Here is a 19,378-nt window from a genome sequence, read left to right as displayed (position 1 = left end):
ATTCAGCAGTTTGAGCTACAGGAGCTCGTCTGTTAGACCGGACCACACGGACCAGCCTTTGCTCCTCATGTGCATCACTGAGCCTCGGGCCACCCACGACCCTGTCGCCGATTCACCACTGTTCCTTCCTTGGAGCACTTTTGATAGATTCTGACCACTGCAGACCAGGAACATCCCACAAGAGCTGCAGTTTTGGAGATGGTCTGACCCAGACGTCTAGACGTCACAATTTGTCAAACTCGTTTAAATCCCTACGTTTGCCATTTTTCCTGCTTCAAACATCAACTATTAAAATAAAATGTTTGCTGCCTAATAAATAAATCCACCCACTAACAGGTGCCATGATGAAGAGATCATCAGTGTATATATATATATATATTTACAGTACAGACCAAAAGTTTGGACACACCTTCTCATTCAAAGAGTTTTTTTTTATTTTCATGACTATGAAAATTGTAGAGTCACACTGAAGGCATCAAGGACTATTTGACCAAGAATGACCTGGCCTCCACAGTCACCGGACCTGAACCCAATCGAGATTGTTTGGGATGAGCTGGACAAAGTGAGTGAGGGCAAAAGGGCCAACAAGTGCTTAGCATCTCTCGGGGAACTCCTTCAAGACTTTTGGAAGACCATTTCAGGTGACTACCTCTTGAAGCTCATCAAGAGAATGCCAAGAGTGTGCAAAGCAGTAATCAAAGCAAAAGGTGGCTACTTTGAAGAACCTAGAATATGACATTTTTCAGTTGTTTCACACTTTTTTGTTATGTATATAATTCCACATGTGTTAATTCATAGTTTTGATGCCTTCAGTGTGAATCTACAATTTTCATAGTCATGAAAATAAAGAAAACTCTTTGAATGAGAAGGTGTGTCCAAACTTTTGGTCTGTACTGTACATTGATGATCTCTTCATCATGGCACCTGTTAGTGGGTGGATTTATATATATATATATATATATATATATATATATATATATATATATATATATATACAGTGAGGAAAATAAGTATTTGAACACGCTGCTATTTTGCAAGTTCTCCCACTTAGAAATCTTCGAAGGGTCTGAAATTGTCATCGTAGGTGCATGTCCACTGTGAGAGACATAATCTAAAAAAAAAAATCCAGAAATCACAATATATGATTTTTAAACTATTTATTTGTATGATACAGCTGCAAATAAGTATTTGAACACCTGTCTATCAGCTAGAATTCTGACCCTCAAAGACCTGTTAGTCTGCCTTTAAAATGTCCACCTCCACTACATTTATTATCCTAAATTAGATGCACCTGTTTGAGGTCGTTAGCTGCATAAAGACACCTGTCCACCCCATACAATCAGTAAGAATCCAACTACTAACATGGCCAAGACCAAAGAGCTGTCCAAAGACACTAGAGACAAAATTGTACACCTCCACAAGGATGGAAAGGGCTACGGGGAAATTGCCAAGCAGCTTGGTGAAAAAAGGTCCACTGTTGGAGCAATCATTAGAAAATAGAAGAAGCTAAACATGACTGTCAATCTCCCTCGGACTGGGGCTCCATGCAAAATCTCACCTCGTGGGGTCTCATAGATCCTAAGGAAGGTGAGAAATCAGCCCAGAACTACATGGGAGGAGCTGGTCAATGACCTGAAAAGAGCTGGGACCACCGTTTCCAAGGTTACTGTTGGTAATACACTAAGACGTCATGGTTTGAAATCATGCATGGCACGGAAGGTTCCCCTGCTTAAACCAGCACATGTCCAGGCACGTCTTAAGTTTGCCAATGACCATTTGGATGATCCAGAGGAGTCATGGGAGAAAGTCATGTGGTCAGATGAGACCAAAATAGAACTTTTGGGTCATATTTCCACTAAACGTGTTTGGAGGAAGAAGAATGATGAGTACCATCCCAAGAACACCATCCCTACTGTGAAGCATGGGGGTGGTAGCATCATGCTTTGGGGGTGTTTTTCTGCACATGGGACAGGGTGACTGCACTGTATTAAGGAGAGGATGACCAGGGCCATGTATTAAGAGATTTTGGGGAACAACCTCCTTCCCTCAGTTAGAGCATTGAAGATGGGTCGAGGCTGGGTCTTCCAACATGACAATGACCCAAAGCACACAGCCAGGATAACCAAGGAGTGGCTCTGTAAGAAGCATATCAAGGTTCTGGCGTGGTCTAGCCAGTCTCCAGACCTAAACCCAATAGAGAATCTTTGGAGGGAGCTCAAACTCTGTGTTTCTCAGCGACAGGCCAGAAACCTGACTGATCTAGAGAAGATCTGTGTGGAGGAGTGGGCCAAAATCCCTCCTGCAGTGTGTGCAAACCTGGTGAAAAACTACAGGAAACGTTTGACCTCTGTAATTGCAAACAAAGGCTCCTGTACCAAATATTAACATTGACTTTCTCAGGTGTTCAAATACTTATTTGCAGCTGCATCGTACAAATAAATAGTTTAAAAATCATATATTGTGATTTCTGGATTTTTTTTTTTAGATTATGTCTCTCACAGTGGACATGCACCTACGATGACAATTTCAGACCCCTCCATGATTTCTAAGTGGGAGAACTTGCAAAATAGCAGGGTGTTCAAATACTTATTTTCCTCACTGTATATATATATATATATATATATATATATATATTAGGGATATGCATCTCCATAACTAAGGCCAATGTGATTCCCATCTCGATGCATAGCCAAAGATACGATACATAAAGGACACATATGGAGCAGCTACTGATGCGATGTGATACGATTCACCCCTGTTACGATGCAGTGTGATCTGATTGTCGTTTAATGCAATGTGATGCAATGAAAGAAAATATAGTGCTTTTATTTCTTTGGTTCAGACAGACAGCTCTACCTCTGCCATGTTAATCTGTATTCTATGTGACTCAACATCAATGTTGTGGCCTAAGCCATGAATAAATTGCTATAAGGAAATTTCAGCTTCCCAAAGTCCACAAAAGAAAGCTGTTAATACAGAGTCTTCTTATTCCCTTTTCACTCTTCGCAACTCTGACCTTTATCTCCGGACTCATGAGCACATCATCCGTCTGCATCCTCATGCTGGTGTTTGCGTTTATCATTACACGTCATGATCGGTTACAGATTCGCTCGTTCTCCTCTGGTCCTACACATGTTGCCTGTGACACTCACAATGGCTGCCTATATGACTGCAGAGTTCCTCCTACAGCACTCTGAGTTGTTAGGGAGACCCGAGTTCACATGGTTCTTTGTGGCTTTTCGATCATTCTGTTTCTAACACACAACCCTATTCACACACACACTCTCACACACACACACACACATCCTGCCTTTTCAAACAGGCTTAAAATACAGTGAGCACTACCCTTTTGCCCCTCGAGCCGACGCTGACCTTTGACCCTGGTCAGCCTTGTCACCGGGAAGACAAGGGCAATAACGCAGCCTCTTAACAGAAAAGTGGTTTTATAAATGTGGTGTCTAAATGCTGTTTCATTATGGATACTCTGCTCCAAAATAAATAATACCTAACGTTCATTTAAAATAATGCTAATATTTATTGTACGGTTTGTCTCTCGGAGTCTCATCCCACTCGTTATCATTTGTATTTATAATTTGTCATAATAAATAATAATAATAATAATAATAATAATAATAATAATAATAATAATAATATAAAAATATTATAATTATAAAAAAATTTAATCAGTTTTCTATAAGTGTGAAGGTTATGAGTATAAAGAAAAAAACATAAAATATATACACAGTGTATACATTCATTTTCAACCTTGTTTCAGCAGCATATCCATCCAATTAAAAGTAAATGTTTTATTATTATTATTATTATTATTATTATTATTATTATTTTATTTAAAGTTTTCCAGACTTGCTTAGCTTTAAAATAGTGTGTTTTTTAAAGTCAAAAGTAACATGAACTACAAACACGTGTACTGTTTTATTGATTAAGCAAGGAATTGAGTCTTAGTGTCATTAACACTTTTGCAAATGAATTAGTGGTTGTGGTGTTTTCCACATAGAAAGTGGTTGGATCACTTTCAGTGCTCAAAGGCAAATATTTTAATATTAAAACCTTTTGGTTTAGTAAAAAAAGTCAAGTCAAGTCAAGTTTATTTGTATAGGGCTTTTCACAACAGACATTGTCTCAAAGCAGCTTTACAGAAATCAACAGTCAATGTGAATGGTGTGTATTTATCCCTGATGAGCAGCCGTGGTGACTGTGGCAAGAAAAAACTCCCTTAGATGTAATGAGGAAGAAACCTTGAGAGGAACCAGACTCAAAAGGGGAACCCATCCTCATTTGGGTGACAATCAAGAGTTTGATCATAAATCTTTCAACAATACAGAACACTGGAGAGTGAGAACTAACATGAGCACTGGAGTATAAGATTATAAGTAAATGTTCTTTCTACAGTCTTTGGTATAAAAGTAGGAGCTACTGAGCTCAACATTTGTGATCATCACAGATCCAGCATCTGCTTCTCCATGCCAGAGCCTTTAAACACTCCAGGAGGTCCAATGTCAAAACTCCACACATGTAGTGTGATCCATTTGGCACTGGTACGTCTCTAGATGGTTCAGGATGTTTGCGAGTTTGGCATCTACTTCTTTTAAGTCCATAATCTTCATGAGGAGGGACGTGACTGGAGCTGGCCAAACCTCAGGATGCCTCGGGATGGGGAGAGAAAGAGAAGCAGTGGAGAGAAATTAGCGTAGCTGCTGTTCATGATTCTGTTGATAATGTGCATGTGATCAGATGTTCTGGAGCACAAGGTTATGATGTGATGTGTGTTATGTGTAGGCTTTGCTAAAAAGATATGTTTTTAATCTACACTTAAACTGGGAGAGTGTGTCTGAGCCCCGAACACTGTCAGGAAGACTATTCCAGAGTTTAGGAGCTAAATGGGAAAATGCTCTACCACCTTTAGTGGACTTTGCTATTCTAGGAACTACTAGAAGCCCAGAGTTTTGAGATCTCAGGGAGCGTGGCGGATTGTAGCGTGTTAGAAGACTGGAGAGATACATGTTGTATAGTCTATTCGAAACTTAACCGGAAGCCAATGTAGGGACGATAAGATCGGAGTTATGTGGTCATATTTTCTTGACCTTGTGAGAACTCTGGCTGCCGCATTCTGAACTAACTGAAGCTTGTTTATTAATGACGCAGGACATCCACCTAGTAACGCATTACAGTAGTCTACTCTAGAGGTCATAAACGCATTGATGAGCTTCTCTGCATCGGATATAGACAACATATTTCTTAGCTTAGAAATATTTCTAAAAAAGAAAAAGAAAAATGTAACACACGGAATTAACCACTTGCCTATTAGTAGAAGTATCAGTAATAGTAGAAGTATTAGTAAGTGTAGTATAATTATTAATAGCAGTAGAAGTTGTAGTAGTACAGGTTTTAGTAGTTAGAAGTAATAGTATAAGTAGGAGTAGTTGTTATTAGTAGTAGTATTAGTACAAGTGGTAGTAGTTTTATAAGTATTTCAGGTAGTAGTAGTAGTTGTAGTATAATTACTAGTAGCAGTAGTAGAAGTAGTAGTAATATTAATAGCAGTTTTATTATTATTATTATTATTTATTATTATTTGTTGTTGTTGTGGTTGTAGAATAAGTAGTAGTAGTAGTAGTTGTGGTAGAAGTATTATTATCATAAGTAGTTGTTGTTGTAGTATAATTATTATTATTATTAGTAGTAGTAGTAGTTGTGGTTGTAGAATAAGTATTATTATTATAAGTAGTGGTAGTAGTTGTAGTTGTAGTTGTTGTTGTTGTGGTTGTAGTAGAAGTATTTTTTATTATTATCATAAGTAGTTGTTGTAGTAGTATAATTATTATTATTAGTAGTAGTAGTAGTTGTAGTAGTACTAGTATTTGTTGTGGTTGTAGAATAAGTAGTATTGGTATTATTATTATTATTATTATTATTATTATTATTAGTAGTAGTAGTAGTAGTAGTAGTAGTAGTACTAGTATTTGTTGTGGTTGTAGAATAAGTAATATTATATAATATTATATAGTAGTAGTAGTAGTTGTAGTAGTAATTGTAGTAGTAGTATTTGTTGTAGTTGTAGAATAAGTATTATATAATATTATATAGTAGTAGTAGTAGTTGCCGTTGTAGTAGTAGTAGTAGTGGTAGTAATTGTAGTAGTACTAGTATTTGTTGTGGTTGTAGAATAAGTACTATTATTTAATATTATATAGTAGTAGTAGAAGTAGTAGTAGTAATTGTAGTAGTAGTAGTTGTTGTGGTTGTAGAATAAGTAATATATAATATTATATATTAGTAGTTGTTGCTGTTGTTTTCGGTGTAGTATTAGTGATACTATATCCTCATGTATCCTCATGATACTATATCCTCCTTGTGTTTTTTTTCCAGGTTCTACATAAAGACATTTATCAAATAAGCTTCTGTGTAAGCAGCTTCCATCCTGCTTGGCTGTCCGGAGTGTGCTTTTCTGATCAAGCCGTTCCCTTCAGACTCACACACACTGCTGCTCTGCCAGAAAGGCTGACATCACATCTGGATTTACAATTATTCTGTTATAATCCTAAACTCATCCAAGAGATCATGTAAGACTCGAACATGCCTGAAATCACTTATCTCGAAAGTGCAGCGTTCAATCATTTCTGTCCTCTCTGTCAAGTGATATTTAAATTTATGGTTAAAAATAATAACGGAGAAATGGATAGTAAGATATGTAGCAGGGGTTTCGGTGAGATAGAAATATGTAATGCAGCAGATCAGATGAAAATCAATTTTCTCTTATATTTTAAATCATTTCGTTGAGAGGATTTTGGGCAAAATAGTAAATGCCCCCCCCACCCACCCACCCACACACACACACACACACACACACACACACACAGCTGCCCCTGTGTGTTCCACTGGGGCGGGGAAGCCTGTTTTTGGGGGGTGTTTAAAGGACTATTGTGTTAGCAGGGCGGTCGTGAGAGAGGAGGGAAAGAGCCCAGGACATGAGAGGGACACATCTGTTCCGAGAGACAGAGTCGGAGGGAGTGAGGGACAGAGTGGGTGAATTGAAGCCAAAAGACACAGAGTTCTAAAGACAGAAGGAGGGTAAGGGATCACTTGTTTTTTTGTGCTTGAGCATGTAGTTTAGTTTTTTCTGTTTTTCAAATCTTTTTTATTAAATTTTTTAGTTTTGATATGTGTAAAATTATTATTATTATTATTATTATTATTATTATTATTATTATTATTATTATTATTATTTTTCTTTATTTTATTTTGTAGTTTGGCATGCTTCAGATTTTATTGTCTTGGGGGTTTTTTGTATTTTGAGTCCTTATAATATAAATAATATTTGGCTAGTTGGAATAAAAACAAATTTCATTATATTGCATCATATTGCAGTACCATATCTGTATCTAATCAAGCAAATAAAAGCTTCAGGATGTATGACATTATTCACACCAGGCCCCATTACAGAAATTTAACTTTCGTAGATTTTGGCTGCAATTGAAAGTATTTAAAGAATTTACTATTACATTTTGTATTTTATATATTGTTACCTTCAACTTTTTGGAGCATCTGCGAAAATCACAAAAAATTATGGCATCTATACTCAGTTATTCTCTCAGTAGCCTCTTTTTTTTTTCTATTTTGAAGACATTATGATAAACAAATAAATCGCAGCTTTTCTTGTCATTGCCAAACTGGAAAGCACATCATCCCGACTCCATCCTGATGACTTTCCCGTGTCTGAAAACTTACAGCTCTGACTGTGTCAAAGTGCTGACACTGTGATCTTCAGGTTTAAGACTTTAGATTATGTGAATTCTCCTTTATAAAGTTTCTGCATACGTTTCTCTAATAGAAACAATATTATATTAGGTTATATTATCAGATATAAATTTAGGAATGGCAAAACTTTACACTAACATTATATGAGCAAAGGTTTTGGACACCTGACCATAAAATAGGTAGTTTTTGAATATCCCATTCCTCATTTTGTCCCAATGTCCTGCTATAATAACCTCCACTCTTCAGGGAAGATGTTCCAATAGATTTTGGAGATTTATGTGCTCATTCATCTACAAGTGTTTTAGTAAAGTGATGTAGGTGAGATGAGGAGGCCTGGGGTGCAGTCAGTGTTCATATAATTTATCCCAAAAGTGTTTAATAGGGTTGAGTTCAGAATCTATAGCAGGAAATCCTCCACTCCAACCGATATAAAGCAGATCTTCATGGAGTTGCTTTGTGCACAGGAACAATGTTATACTGGAACAGGTTTGGGTCTCCTAGTTCATGTGAAGGCAACATTTCATGCCACCAAATCTACAGACATCCAATACTATTGTGTGCCTTCAATTTTGTGGTTACATTTTGGGAATTCACATTGGCAGAGGAAAGTCCCAGTAGTCTATTTATAGTATATAACAAAAGGAATCCCAGGAATGCTTTAATTCCTTCTCGTTCCTGTCGAGTTTTACAGTTTACTATATAATTAATACGAATCATAATAAGTGCATTTTTATGTTCGTGTGTATAAAAGAGCTCTTATAGCAATCTCTCGAATGCTGCCGGGAAGTTTTGGTAGTAAAAATGAGTAAGTGGATTGAAGATGGACGGATTTGCATGATCGAGGAGAGGAGATGAATGGGTCGGAGGCGTAGTCGGTGGCTTTCAATTATGGAGAGGACAACATTGTGTAAGGGGCACTGAGAAAGCTTGTAGGACGTGAGGATGTAATTCAATTACCGGATTTCATTACGTGAGTAAGCATATGGCCCAGGTATAGGAGGTATGGGGGGAATAGTGTCTGCGAGAGAGTGTATGAAAAGATAGAGTTATAGAATGAGGGGAGGTGAAGTCGGAAAGCACCTCTTCGATGAGGAGGAGTGAAAAGAAAAAGGTGTGGTGGAGACACAAAGATACCATTGTTGGACCTCTTTCTTTCCGTGTGTGAGTGTATTCACTCTACAGCACGTCTAACAGCTTTTTGATGAGCTCTGTTCTTGTGCAGTATAAAGAATATAATATCGGTCGTATGTGTACGGGTAAGACATTTATTTGAACAATACACAAGGAATAAAACATCTGTGGGGGTGCAGTTATAGGAAACGAATCAACAATAGGGTGGTGCGAAACGGCTCAAACTAACCGCCACAAAAAATAAATAAATAAATAAATAAATAAATAAACACAACACAGTTTCGGCCATGTTAATCTCATGCTAATCTGGAGTACTTATAGCGTAGTATTTCACCCTTTATATCCTGGAGAGTTTTTTTTAGGTTTATACATGAACATTAGAGATACACACGGTCAAATATGACTCCAGTGAAAGCAAATGTGCTCCGTATAAACATTCACTCAATAGAATTTGCCTTCAAATGTACTAAAGTATCCAAAGTACTATGATCTATTATAGCTATAATGTTCCTATTATAATTTTTTGTCACAAAACTCTTGTTTAATCAACTTATGTGAAAATACTCTAGCTCTCAGCACAACATAGATTGATAGAATGATATTAATGACACAACAATGATGAGCCCAAATCTTTGTTTTCAACTACTTAAGTAAAATCGTGTGTCGTGGCGAGTTCGCGTCAAGAGTTTCTTCCATCATTTATATCTCTCAAGATGTTCAGCTTGTTGTCCACCTCTGGGCTTCTAAAAAAAAGATACAGCTTTACGCTTCTCTTCGCAACATTTGAGCTCCTGAGTCATCAAGAACAACAGAAGCAACAATGACTTCAACAAACTCACACATTCTTCTCCGGAGTCCTGTGCAGCGCTGCCGATGACTTCCGTAACCGAATGTATCGCTGTGATGGGCGTGCTTTTGCTCTCACTCTGGTTGCTTTTCCCAACAAGGAATTCTGCCATTCATGATGTCATGAAGAGCCATATTTGTTTTTAAATATTACGAAAGTTACGAACTTTACCAAGAAGTGTATCTGGCACAGAAATTCTCTGTCGTACGTCCAAGTCATTTTTCTAAAACTTTGGCTATGAGAGACAACTTCAACAGTGTAAATAACTCATGAATACAATGAAATAGTGATGAATTGTTAAATGGCACTTCAGGCTTTTTATCTGTTTATAGATGCCTATTCTAAACATCCATACCAGTTTGTTACTGTATAACATGTGCTTGAGGATGATGCCAGGAAGTGTCGTGAGGGGATTTTTCTTTCTATCACACTCTCTAGGATGCACTGATGCACTGAATAGGGGTCCTATGACATTTCCTCCTGCTGAGGACGGTGTTCTTCTTGAAGGGTTTCTAGCGTCTCACCATGAAGCTGCTGCAGTGGACAGTGCTGACACTCAGTCTGTGTGGATGCAAGTGGGCAGTCTCGGTCTCACTGGCTCGGCCCATTGCCCCAATAACACCGGAAACTCCATCCTTTGTTACGCCTACAGTGGATGATAGTGCACGACTAGTGGTGAGATTCTTTGGATAGCGTTCTTTTTTTTAGCTACAGTTCCTCAGGATCATGTGGATAATAATGGGGAAGTGGTAACTCACACTGCATGGTCGAAAAGGAAGTGCAAAAGTGCTCCCTAGAGTATTAGTCAAATGAAATATAGTGCCCTCTAGGGTGCCATTACATTGGAGAAAATGTAATGAGGTATAGTGATGAAAAGATTGGATCATTTTAGTGATTTGGGTCTTTGGGTCTTCGTCAAAGTGAACAAATCTTTTTTTTGAGTCGTTTAGTTCATTTCGTTCCTTTGATCAGAATTTAAATAAAATAATCAATTTTCCCCAACACGTCTACACGTACACCAATTTTTACAATAAACCAATTTGATAATAAACATAATGAGTAGCTCATCTCTCATTTCCTGTGGTCAGTGTCATTAGTTTTTTTGTCACGTAACTCCCCCAGTTATTATCAAGATTCAGACAAAAAAAAAAAAACACGTAATAAAAGAACGACGACTCGTTTCCTGTGCGATGCAGTGCATATCGTATATGGGAGTCACTTGACAAAGAAAAGAACAACTCAGACCAGAGGAATCATGAGATTAACTACTCAGTTCTGTTTCCTGTCTATAACCACTGTGCTGTAATGAATATGTGACAAATTAATGCTATTCTATTCTATTCTAGAGATTTTGTGACACTTTGCTCATGCGCCTCCAGTAGAAAATGATCGAATCACTCTATGAGACTACTCATTCTTCTGAGTCACATTAAAGACTTGTTCAAAATTAACAAAGCACATCATTAACAAGGTGCCATTTTATGGTGCTGCCTCATGCAGGAGAAAATAGTGGTGCTCTAATAGGTTTAAGGAATAGATAGAGAACGCCTGACAAAGTACACTATAGGGTAATAAAACGATCCTGAGTTTTCCAAAAATTTATTAAAAATGTTAAGTTAAAATGCTCTGCATATAAACCAACATTTCCTGATATACAAAGCAATAAGAGGGAAAACAAAACATTTCAATGTTAATAAAAGCTTAATAATAATCAAATGCCTCATTGTGGTCCTTGAACAGGATTGGCTTATGAAGTATGGCTACCTGCCCCCTCCTGACCCCTCCACAGGTCAGCTTCAGGCCTGGACTGCAGTCACACACGCTCTAAAGGCTATGCAAAGATTTGCTGGATTGCACGACACTGGAGCGTTGGGTAGGAAAACATACCTTTTTGTTCTCTCCTTAACCAGATTTGTATTGAACAATCACTTCTCTTTATCTCTCTCTTGTTCAGACGAGGAGACGCTGAAACTGATACAGACACCACGCTGTTCACTTCCTGATGAGGAAGACAGTCAGATTCCTGATTCAGACTCGGATACTGAGCTCCAAGGAAAGAGGGTGAAGAGAGCCGTATCGAGCTGGGCTCAGAGAAACATCAACTGGAGGTTTACTTCATTATGAGCTGATTTTTCTGGACGTTTGTACAGTTGAGAGGGCACGAGGAGGCTTCTATACAGAAATACCATTATGAACACTATGATGGACTTTATATCAGTTTTCCGGTGCACATCTTGGAAAACCAGGGGGTTGGAGATATGGCATCCATCTATCCATCCATCCAAATTTAAATACACCTATTTAAACTTTTATCAAACTTTACAATCCATATAACAAACATTTAATTTATGAATCAGTCTAATCCTCAGTTAATCCATTTACTCAGCCATACATTTCTCTGTATATCTGTTCATCCATACTTACATACAACCATCAACCAGTCCGTGCAGTCAGTTTCCATTTATCCTTCCATCTATCAATCAGTCAATCACTCGAGTAAACACTGCAGCTTGAATGACAGGAGAACTGTATAGGATGGAAGACACCAGTGCAAAAAGTCTTTAAAAAAACTTCTCTAAAACCTCTCTTTTTTTCTCTCTTCACACTCTATCTCTTTTCCTCGCTCCCAGATTGCACACCTATCCCACCTCCTCAGCTCTATCCCATGAGATGTTCCGTTCTCTGGTATTCTATGCTCTGAAAGTGTGGGCCGAACCAACAGCTCTTGAGTTTCATGAGGTCAGATGTTTCATATATCACAATCAGTATCAGAATCATTTATTGTAAACTAAAAGAGTAAAATTATAGAAAGGATTAAAGTAAAATAAAATATTAGAACATGTATGTTAATATGTTCATTACAATGTGCATCAAAATTGATAGGTTGGAGGACCAGATGGGGCAGATCTTCTGATTGATTTCCTGCATGGTTCACATGGTGATGAATACCCGTTTGATGGGTTGGGTGGAGCTGTTGGCCACGCCTTTTTTCCTTCTGACCCGAACAGAGCAGGTGAAGTTCATTTGGATGCAGAGGAAGAGTGGGCATTTAGACAGCCAGGTAACACACACACACACACACACACACACACACACACACACACACACACACACACACACACACACAAAAAAATCAGACCTTGAAACTTATCTGCTTTGTTTACTGAGAACTGCATGTTCTTAATGTACCCGCAGCTTCTGAAGGTACAGATGCATTCACAGTGCTGGTGCACGAACTCGGCCATGCTCTTGGACTCTCTCACTCTTCAGCACGGGGGTCTGTTATGAGGCCGTATTACCAAGGGCCCTTGGGAGACCCACTCCACTTCAGTCTGGGAGCTCCAGATCGAGAACGCATCACCGCTCTCTATGGTAACTTTCACCGGACCAATCAACTAATCAGCCAATCAGTTAATTTATTTATCCCTCCATCCAGCTATCTATTAATTTATCTGTTTTTACAGTGATCTACTCAAGCATTTTCTTATACATAATTAATCACACCATCCATCTATTCAATCCAGCCTAATCAACTAAACCAAAAAAATCCACCCATCTATACATCTATCTGGGTCATCTATGCAATCATCCATCTATCTATCCATTCAGCCGGCCAACCATCTGTCACTCTGTCTGTCTCTCTCACTATCTGTCTGTCATCTTACTTCCTAAATGCATCAAACAATACAACTATTTGTCTTTTACTTTTCTATCAATTAATCAATCAAACTTTTAACCCCCCATCATCCAACCATCAAATTAATCCACAAAACCATCCATCCATAAATCCATCCATCCACTTATTAATCCATCCATCCATCCATCCATCCATCCATCCATCCACTTATTCATTCATCCATCGTTCCACCCATAAATTAATCTATCTATCTATCTATCTATCTATCTATCTATCTATCTATCTATCTATCTATCTATCTATCTATCTATCTATCTATCTATCCACTCTTGCATTCATCCATCCTTTCATCCATCATTCCACTCATCAGTTAATTCATCTATCCATCCATCCATCCATCCATCCATCAATTCATCAATTCATCAATTCATCAATTGATCCATCCATCTTTTCATCCATCTATCCATCCATTCTTTTATTCATCCATCTATCAATTTATCAATTAATCCAGCCATCCAGTCATGCATTCATCCATTCTTTTATCCATTGTTACACCTATGAATTAATCCATCCATCCATCCATCCATCCATCCATCCATCCATCCATCCATCCATCTATCCATCCATTTACTCATCCATCTATCAATCTATCCATCCATCCATCCATTCATCCATCCATCCATCCATCCATCCATTTATCTGCTTTTCTCCATATCTACAAACACAAGTTTATTTACACCAAATTCTATACATTTCTTCTTTTCTAAGAGAGAATTTTCATATCATGTATTTTGTTTAGGGAGGAAGGGTGACCATCTACAGACTCATCTTCTACAGGCAGAAGCTGAAATGAAATATCCACATAGAGGCACACACAGACTCACACACCGTCACCGGCACACACACAGTCCCCTCGACAGGTATAATAAACATTCATGCAGGTGGAGTGCGTGTCTTTGTTAAAGTCTCTGATATTTGAGAGAAATTTCAACATGATGAATAAGAGCATATTAACAGTGTTGTGTTTTACTCCTTTTCTGTCCAAATTCAGTCCTTCTGAGGATCGCTGCAACACCAGTTTCGATGCGGTTGCTAAAATCCGAGGGGAGGTGTTTTTCTTCAAAGGTTTCCAGGAGCGAAAATTACTAAACAAAAGCCATTTCACCTCTTCACAAGCATGTTTAATGTGTTGTTTTTTTTTTTTTACGTCAATCATGTAGATAGGATTTCGTCCAGCCTGAAAAATTAGGGAATGTAAAGAGACACAGATTCATATCTGTGCTTCGGTCTCAGTATTATGGCACAGCTCTGCTGATTTCATACACAAAACAGTGTAAACGAATTAAAAACTCAGAAAAGTGAGCAATGTGGCAATTTTATTTATTTAAAAACATTATAATTTCTACAGTAGGCAGGAAATTAAGCAGCAAATAACATAAGAATAAGAAAAAAATTTTTTAAGAGACACATTTATTTATTTTGTGAGGAAAAAACTTAAATCACTTTAAATGCAACACTAAATGGATAAAAAGTCATTTAGTAATAAATTATAACTACATTTGCTGGACAACTTGGAGAGTTTTCACTTTGAATTTCACTTTTTCTAATAGCAGCATGTCCTGTTGAGTTTTATTCCTCACACACTTTACATCTCTAATACTCTATACCTCGATTGCTATCAAGATGCTTCAACTGGAGTCTGTTCCTAGGTATGAGTATGTGGAGGGTAAACACAGGAGGTCTGGTCTCTCGGAGAGCCGTGTCTGTGCGTAAACTCTGGGCTGCCTTGCCCACATCTCTGCCCCTACTGAGGGCCGTACTGGAGAGGCATGAGGATCATGCCATCATCTTCATCAGCGGTCAGTGTCTCCAAGCGTCATCATCCTGCATATAACATCTTACATCACATCTGATTGAGTGCATGATCAAGTTAAAATCATGTATGTTTTTTTGGTGAAGCTGTGAGAGCATTGTAGATGTTACTGCGAAGTGAACACTATATATTAGAGACGTGCATCTCCATAACTGAGGCCGACGCGATTCAGCAATGCATTAAAAATACATATAAAGCAGCGGATGTTCTTTTCCTGTTCTGTTTCCAGAAATGTACAGCTCTACCTCTGCCATGTTAATCTGTATTCTATGTGACTTTTAGGACACGCCTCGGTCTCCGTAGCGTTGCGATACGTCATATTAACGTAGCAGCAGCATTACTGAGAGAACGCGCTCGAGAAACAGTTTAGCCAGAAGAATTTACAAAAATCTGTCACAAATTATTGGTCACTTTCTAAATAATAAAAGTATAGCATCTACGCAGCTACTAATAACTATATATAAATAAAATTGTTTTTACCGATGCAAATACAATAAAAACAATTAAACAAATTCATACAACTTTAGTCCCCATTGACTAAAATGTACCAAATTTAGCTCGAAAAAAAGGAAAATATTCATGAGAAATTATAACGGGTTATGATTAACCATAAATATTTAAATAAAGTTTTACAATTAACGGTAATGGAATAAATGTTACAATTATTTGGTCTGTTCCTCCACCAAACAAACAGTATAATATTTTATTAATTCTACAGAAGGGTTATCTCCCCGGCCGAGAAAGACACGACCTCCCCTTTTACTTTATACCGTACAAGTAATTTAGCATGTAGCAAGATCACAAGTATGCAGTGACCTTGAAATAAGAGCGGCACTCAGATACAATCACTTATAAACATACGGCGTTTAATGAATTGAGACCATGCAACATAGAACTAAACTACACAAACATACATAAAAAGAAAGAGAAATTAAGAATATGTAGAGGGGGAAGAGAAGGAAAAAGAAGAAAGAGAAAGAAAAGGAATGGCAAGTTTAACTTCAAATTGACCACAACCTCAATAAAAATCATCAAGAAATTCATCTAGCAATCTATCTGTCTACCCATCCATCCATCCATCCATCCATACATCCATACATCCAATTATACATCCATCCAAGGAGTCTCTGGTATCAAAGTCAGAGAGGACCTTTAGGGTTTTCACTGGCTTGACTAATATTTAATTTTTTACTTTTGCACTCACACTAGTTGTATTTTACATGGTTATCTGTACAGGGTGTGTTAAAAACTTGATCACTTGCAATCCTTACAAAAGAATGTTTTTTTTAGGGTCTCAGTTCTGGATCTTTAAGGATCTGTCGCTGCAGGATGGTTTCCCCCAGCCACTGTCTGCTCTGAATCATACATCCTCGGACAGTAGAGAGGAACATGGTGTGCACTGGGATCCTGAAAAAGGAGTGGTGTGGGGGTCGGAAGGAGAGCAGGAACAGAGAGGACAGGTGTGGAAAGAACTCATTGACGGAGGAGTGAACGGAATTATTACAGAGAACGATGGTGAGGAAAAGAACCCTTTTCACACAATCAAATCTCACAAAAAAATCCTCAGACCCCTCTCACGCAATCAAACCTCTCATGCACTATTAAACCTCTCTTACCATCAAATATTTCAGACACTCTCAAACCTCTCTAACACATTCAAACCTCTCACGCACTATTAAACCTCTCTTACCATCAAATATTTCAGACACACTCAAACCTCTCTAACACATTCAAACCTCTCACGCACTATTGAACCTCTCTTGCACACCACCAAATATTTCAGACACCCTCAAGCCTTTGTCACACAATCAAACCTCTCACACATCATCTAAACATTCAGACACTATCAAACTTCTCTCACACAATCAAACCTCTCTCAAACAATCAAACCTCAAACCTCTCTCAAACATGATCATACCTCTCACACACCATCAAAAATTTCAGACACCATCAAACCTCTCTTACACACTATCAAATCACAACTTACTCTTAAACATCAATATACCTCCTACACACCATCAAAACGTTCAGACACCATCAAACCTCTCACACACATCATCAAACCATTTACACACCCTCAAAGCTTTCAGACACCATCAAAACTCTCTCAAACATCAAACATCTCACAAACACCATCAAAGCTTTCGGACATCATCAACCCTCTCATACACCATCAAACCTCTCTCACACAATCAGACCACTCACACACACACACACACACACACACACACACACACACACACACACACACACACACTCTCTGTCAAATCTCTCAAACATTCAAATGCAATCAAACCTGTGTGTTTTCTTTGTCTTATTTGTCCATCAGGTTCTCTCTTACTCTTCAAAGGCTCTCACTATTGGAAATTTGCCCACCCAGGCGTCGTCCCTGAGGATGGATTTCCCCGCCCTGTGGCTTTGGATTGGTTGAACTGCCCCGACTCTTCCCCTCATCATTCTAGTGATATCTCTCTGATATCCACTGCTGGTCAACAGGAGCTTTTAGAGAGAAAAGAGGAAGGAGCTTTGGAGCAGATGAGGCGCAGGATCAAAACCGCAACAAGACATGTGGAGAATCCTCAGGAATGTCCATGTTCCAACGGCGCATCACTAGCTAACACAAGTCTGCTTTTCCTGACGATTAGCCTGCTCTTACACACTCTGACTTCTCAGACATCTGTGTCACCTTTTAGGTCACACTCACATCCTGCTCAGTTTCAGTGAACCTGTGCCCACTGTATCACACTATTCAATGTGTTATGTGATGCTTTACTGCTCAGCACGGTTGTGAAAAGTGGCTGGTTGATTGACAATAACTTTCCTGTCAGCTCAAACCAATCTGAATGTTCCTAGACCTCTTGGATTACAAATAATAAGGTGTTTATTTCTGGCTTTACTTTAAGGGGGCCAAGCACAGAAGGAGCTTCGACACCTATTGATATTCTACCTTTTCTTGGGGCTGATGCGATTCGCATTTCGATGCAAAGCCAATGATACTATATATTAAATATACATATGAAGCAGCTACTGATGCAATGTGATACGATTCTTCCCTGTTATGATGCAGTGAAATCTGATTAGAATTGTTTCAACGAGTGGTAGCTCAGTGGTTAAGGTGCAGGCTTATTGATCAGAGGGTCAGGGGTTCAAGCCCCGGTATCGCCAAGCAGCCACTCTTGGGCCCTTGAGCAAGGCCCTTAACCCTGTGTGATCCAGAGGCGCCACCGTTTAATGGCTGACCCTGCACTCTGACCCAAGCTTCTGAGCAATCTGGGATATGAGAAGAACTAATTTCACTGTGCTGTAATGTATATGTGACAAATAAAGGCTATTCTATTCTGCAATATGATGCAATGGAAAAAAGGGCCATCTGACTTCTGATGCATGGCCCTTTCACAAAACAGGCATTTGTAGTGCAAAAAAAGAAGAGAGAAAAAAGATTCAATAAAACCAGAATGTTTTTTTCCTGTTTTGTCTCCCTGAAGTTACAGCTCTACCTCTGCCATGTTAATCTCTATTCTATGTGACTCTCAATACACGCCTCACTTTCTGTAGTGTTGTGATGCGTCATATTCACTTGCGCTACTTAAAAAAAGTTTAGTGAGGAGAAATCAGTCTACACAGAAAATATTGGTTGCATATCATCGATCACTTTCGAAATAATAAAAGTAAAGTGCATCTACTAATAGTTATATATAAATAAATGTATTGCTTATATATACTCTATAAATATATATTAAATCGATGCATCTCATTGTTAACCTTTATGACGATGCACCAGTGAATCTTACTCAATTTGAGGGGGTCTAAGGAACATTCAGACTGAATTTGGGCCACCATTTGTTTAAAATTAGGCCTGGATGTTAATAGCTTTTGTGTCCACAATTTAAAAGCCTATCACTGTATTTCCTGGGAGAAGACAAGCCTCATCGTCCAAATATTCAATCAAATCTTTTCCGGATGTGGTTCACACCATTTGGCAAAATGCTGCCCAATTGTTCCAGTCATTTCCTTCTCCAGAACACCAGAACTGTTTGTAAAACAAATGCATCAAGTGTGAAATTAAAATCACTCCTCCTCTGCCTAAAGCTATAGCTTTTTGAGAGTGCTTACT

General features: G+C 38.3%; 1 protein-coding gene across 2 annotated transcripts; it reads left to right on the top strand.

The window, feature by feature from the left end:
• Window positions 1-6,839: 6,839 nt before the first annotated feature.
• mmp17b (matrix metallopeptidase 17b) lies at window positions 6,840-18,733 on the top strand. 2 transcript variants are annotated; one of them, XM_083560607.1, is made up of 12 exons: window positions 6,840-9,327; window positions 9,502-10,429; window positions 11,495-11,627; window positions 11,709-11,862; window positions 12,385-12,493; window positions 12,638-12,815; window positions 12,950-13,126; window positions 14,191-14,311; window positions 14,443-14,516; window positions 15,101-15,250; window positions 16,555-16,779; window positions 17,594-18,733. In XM_083560607.1, exons 2-12 carry the CDS (start codon window positions 10,280-10,282, stop codon window positions 17,986-17,988), a joined length of 1,866 nt encoding a protein of 621 aa, XP_083416733.1. In that variant the 5' UTR covers window positions 6,840-9,327; window positions 9,502-10,279; the 3' UTR covers window positions 17,989-18,733. The 2 variants fall into 2 exon arrangements, with proteins under 2 accessions (XP_083416733.1, XP_083416732.1); XM_083560606.1 differs by having other exon boundaries at window positions 6,963-7,089; window positions 10,193-10,429.
• The last annotated feature ends 645 nt before the right edge of the window (window positions 18,734-19,378 follow it).

This window comes from Silurus aristotelis (assembly GCF_946808225.1).
Source record: "Silurus aristotelis genome assembly, chromosome: 14".
In the NCBI taxonomy this organism is placed as follows: domain Eukaryota; kingdom Metazoa; phylum Chordata; class Actinopteri; order Siluriformes; family Siluridae; genus Silurus; species Silurus aristotelis.
This window is presented reverse-complemented; position numbering and strand designations above follow the sequence as displayed.

What these genes read in the sequence shown, in the direction of transcription:
- mmp17b (XM_083560607.1), top strand. Translation starts at nt 10,280, where the DNA reads ATGAAGCTGCTGCAGTGGACAGTGCTGACACTCAGTCTGTGTGGATGC. An exon ending in GTGGGCATTTAGACAGCCAG is followed by an intron (nt 12,816 to 12,949) that starts GTAACACACACA and finishes ATGTACCCGCAG; the next exon opens with CTTCTGAAGGTACAGATGCA. An exon ending in ACACACAGTCCCCTCGACAG is followed by an intron (nt 14,312 to 14,442) that starts GTATAATAAACA and finishes GTCCAAATTCAG; the next exon opens with TCCTTCTGAGGATCGCTGCA.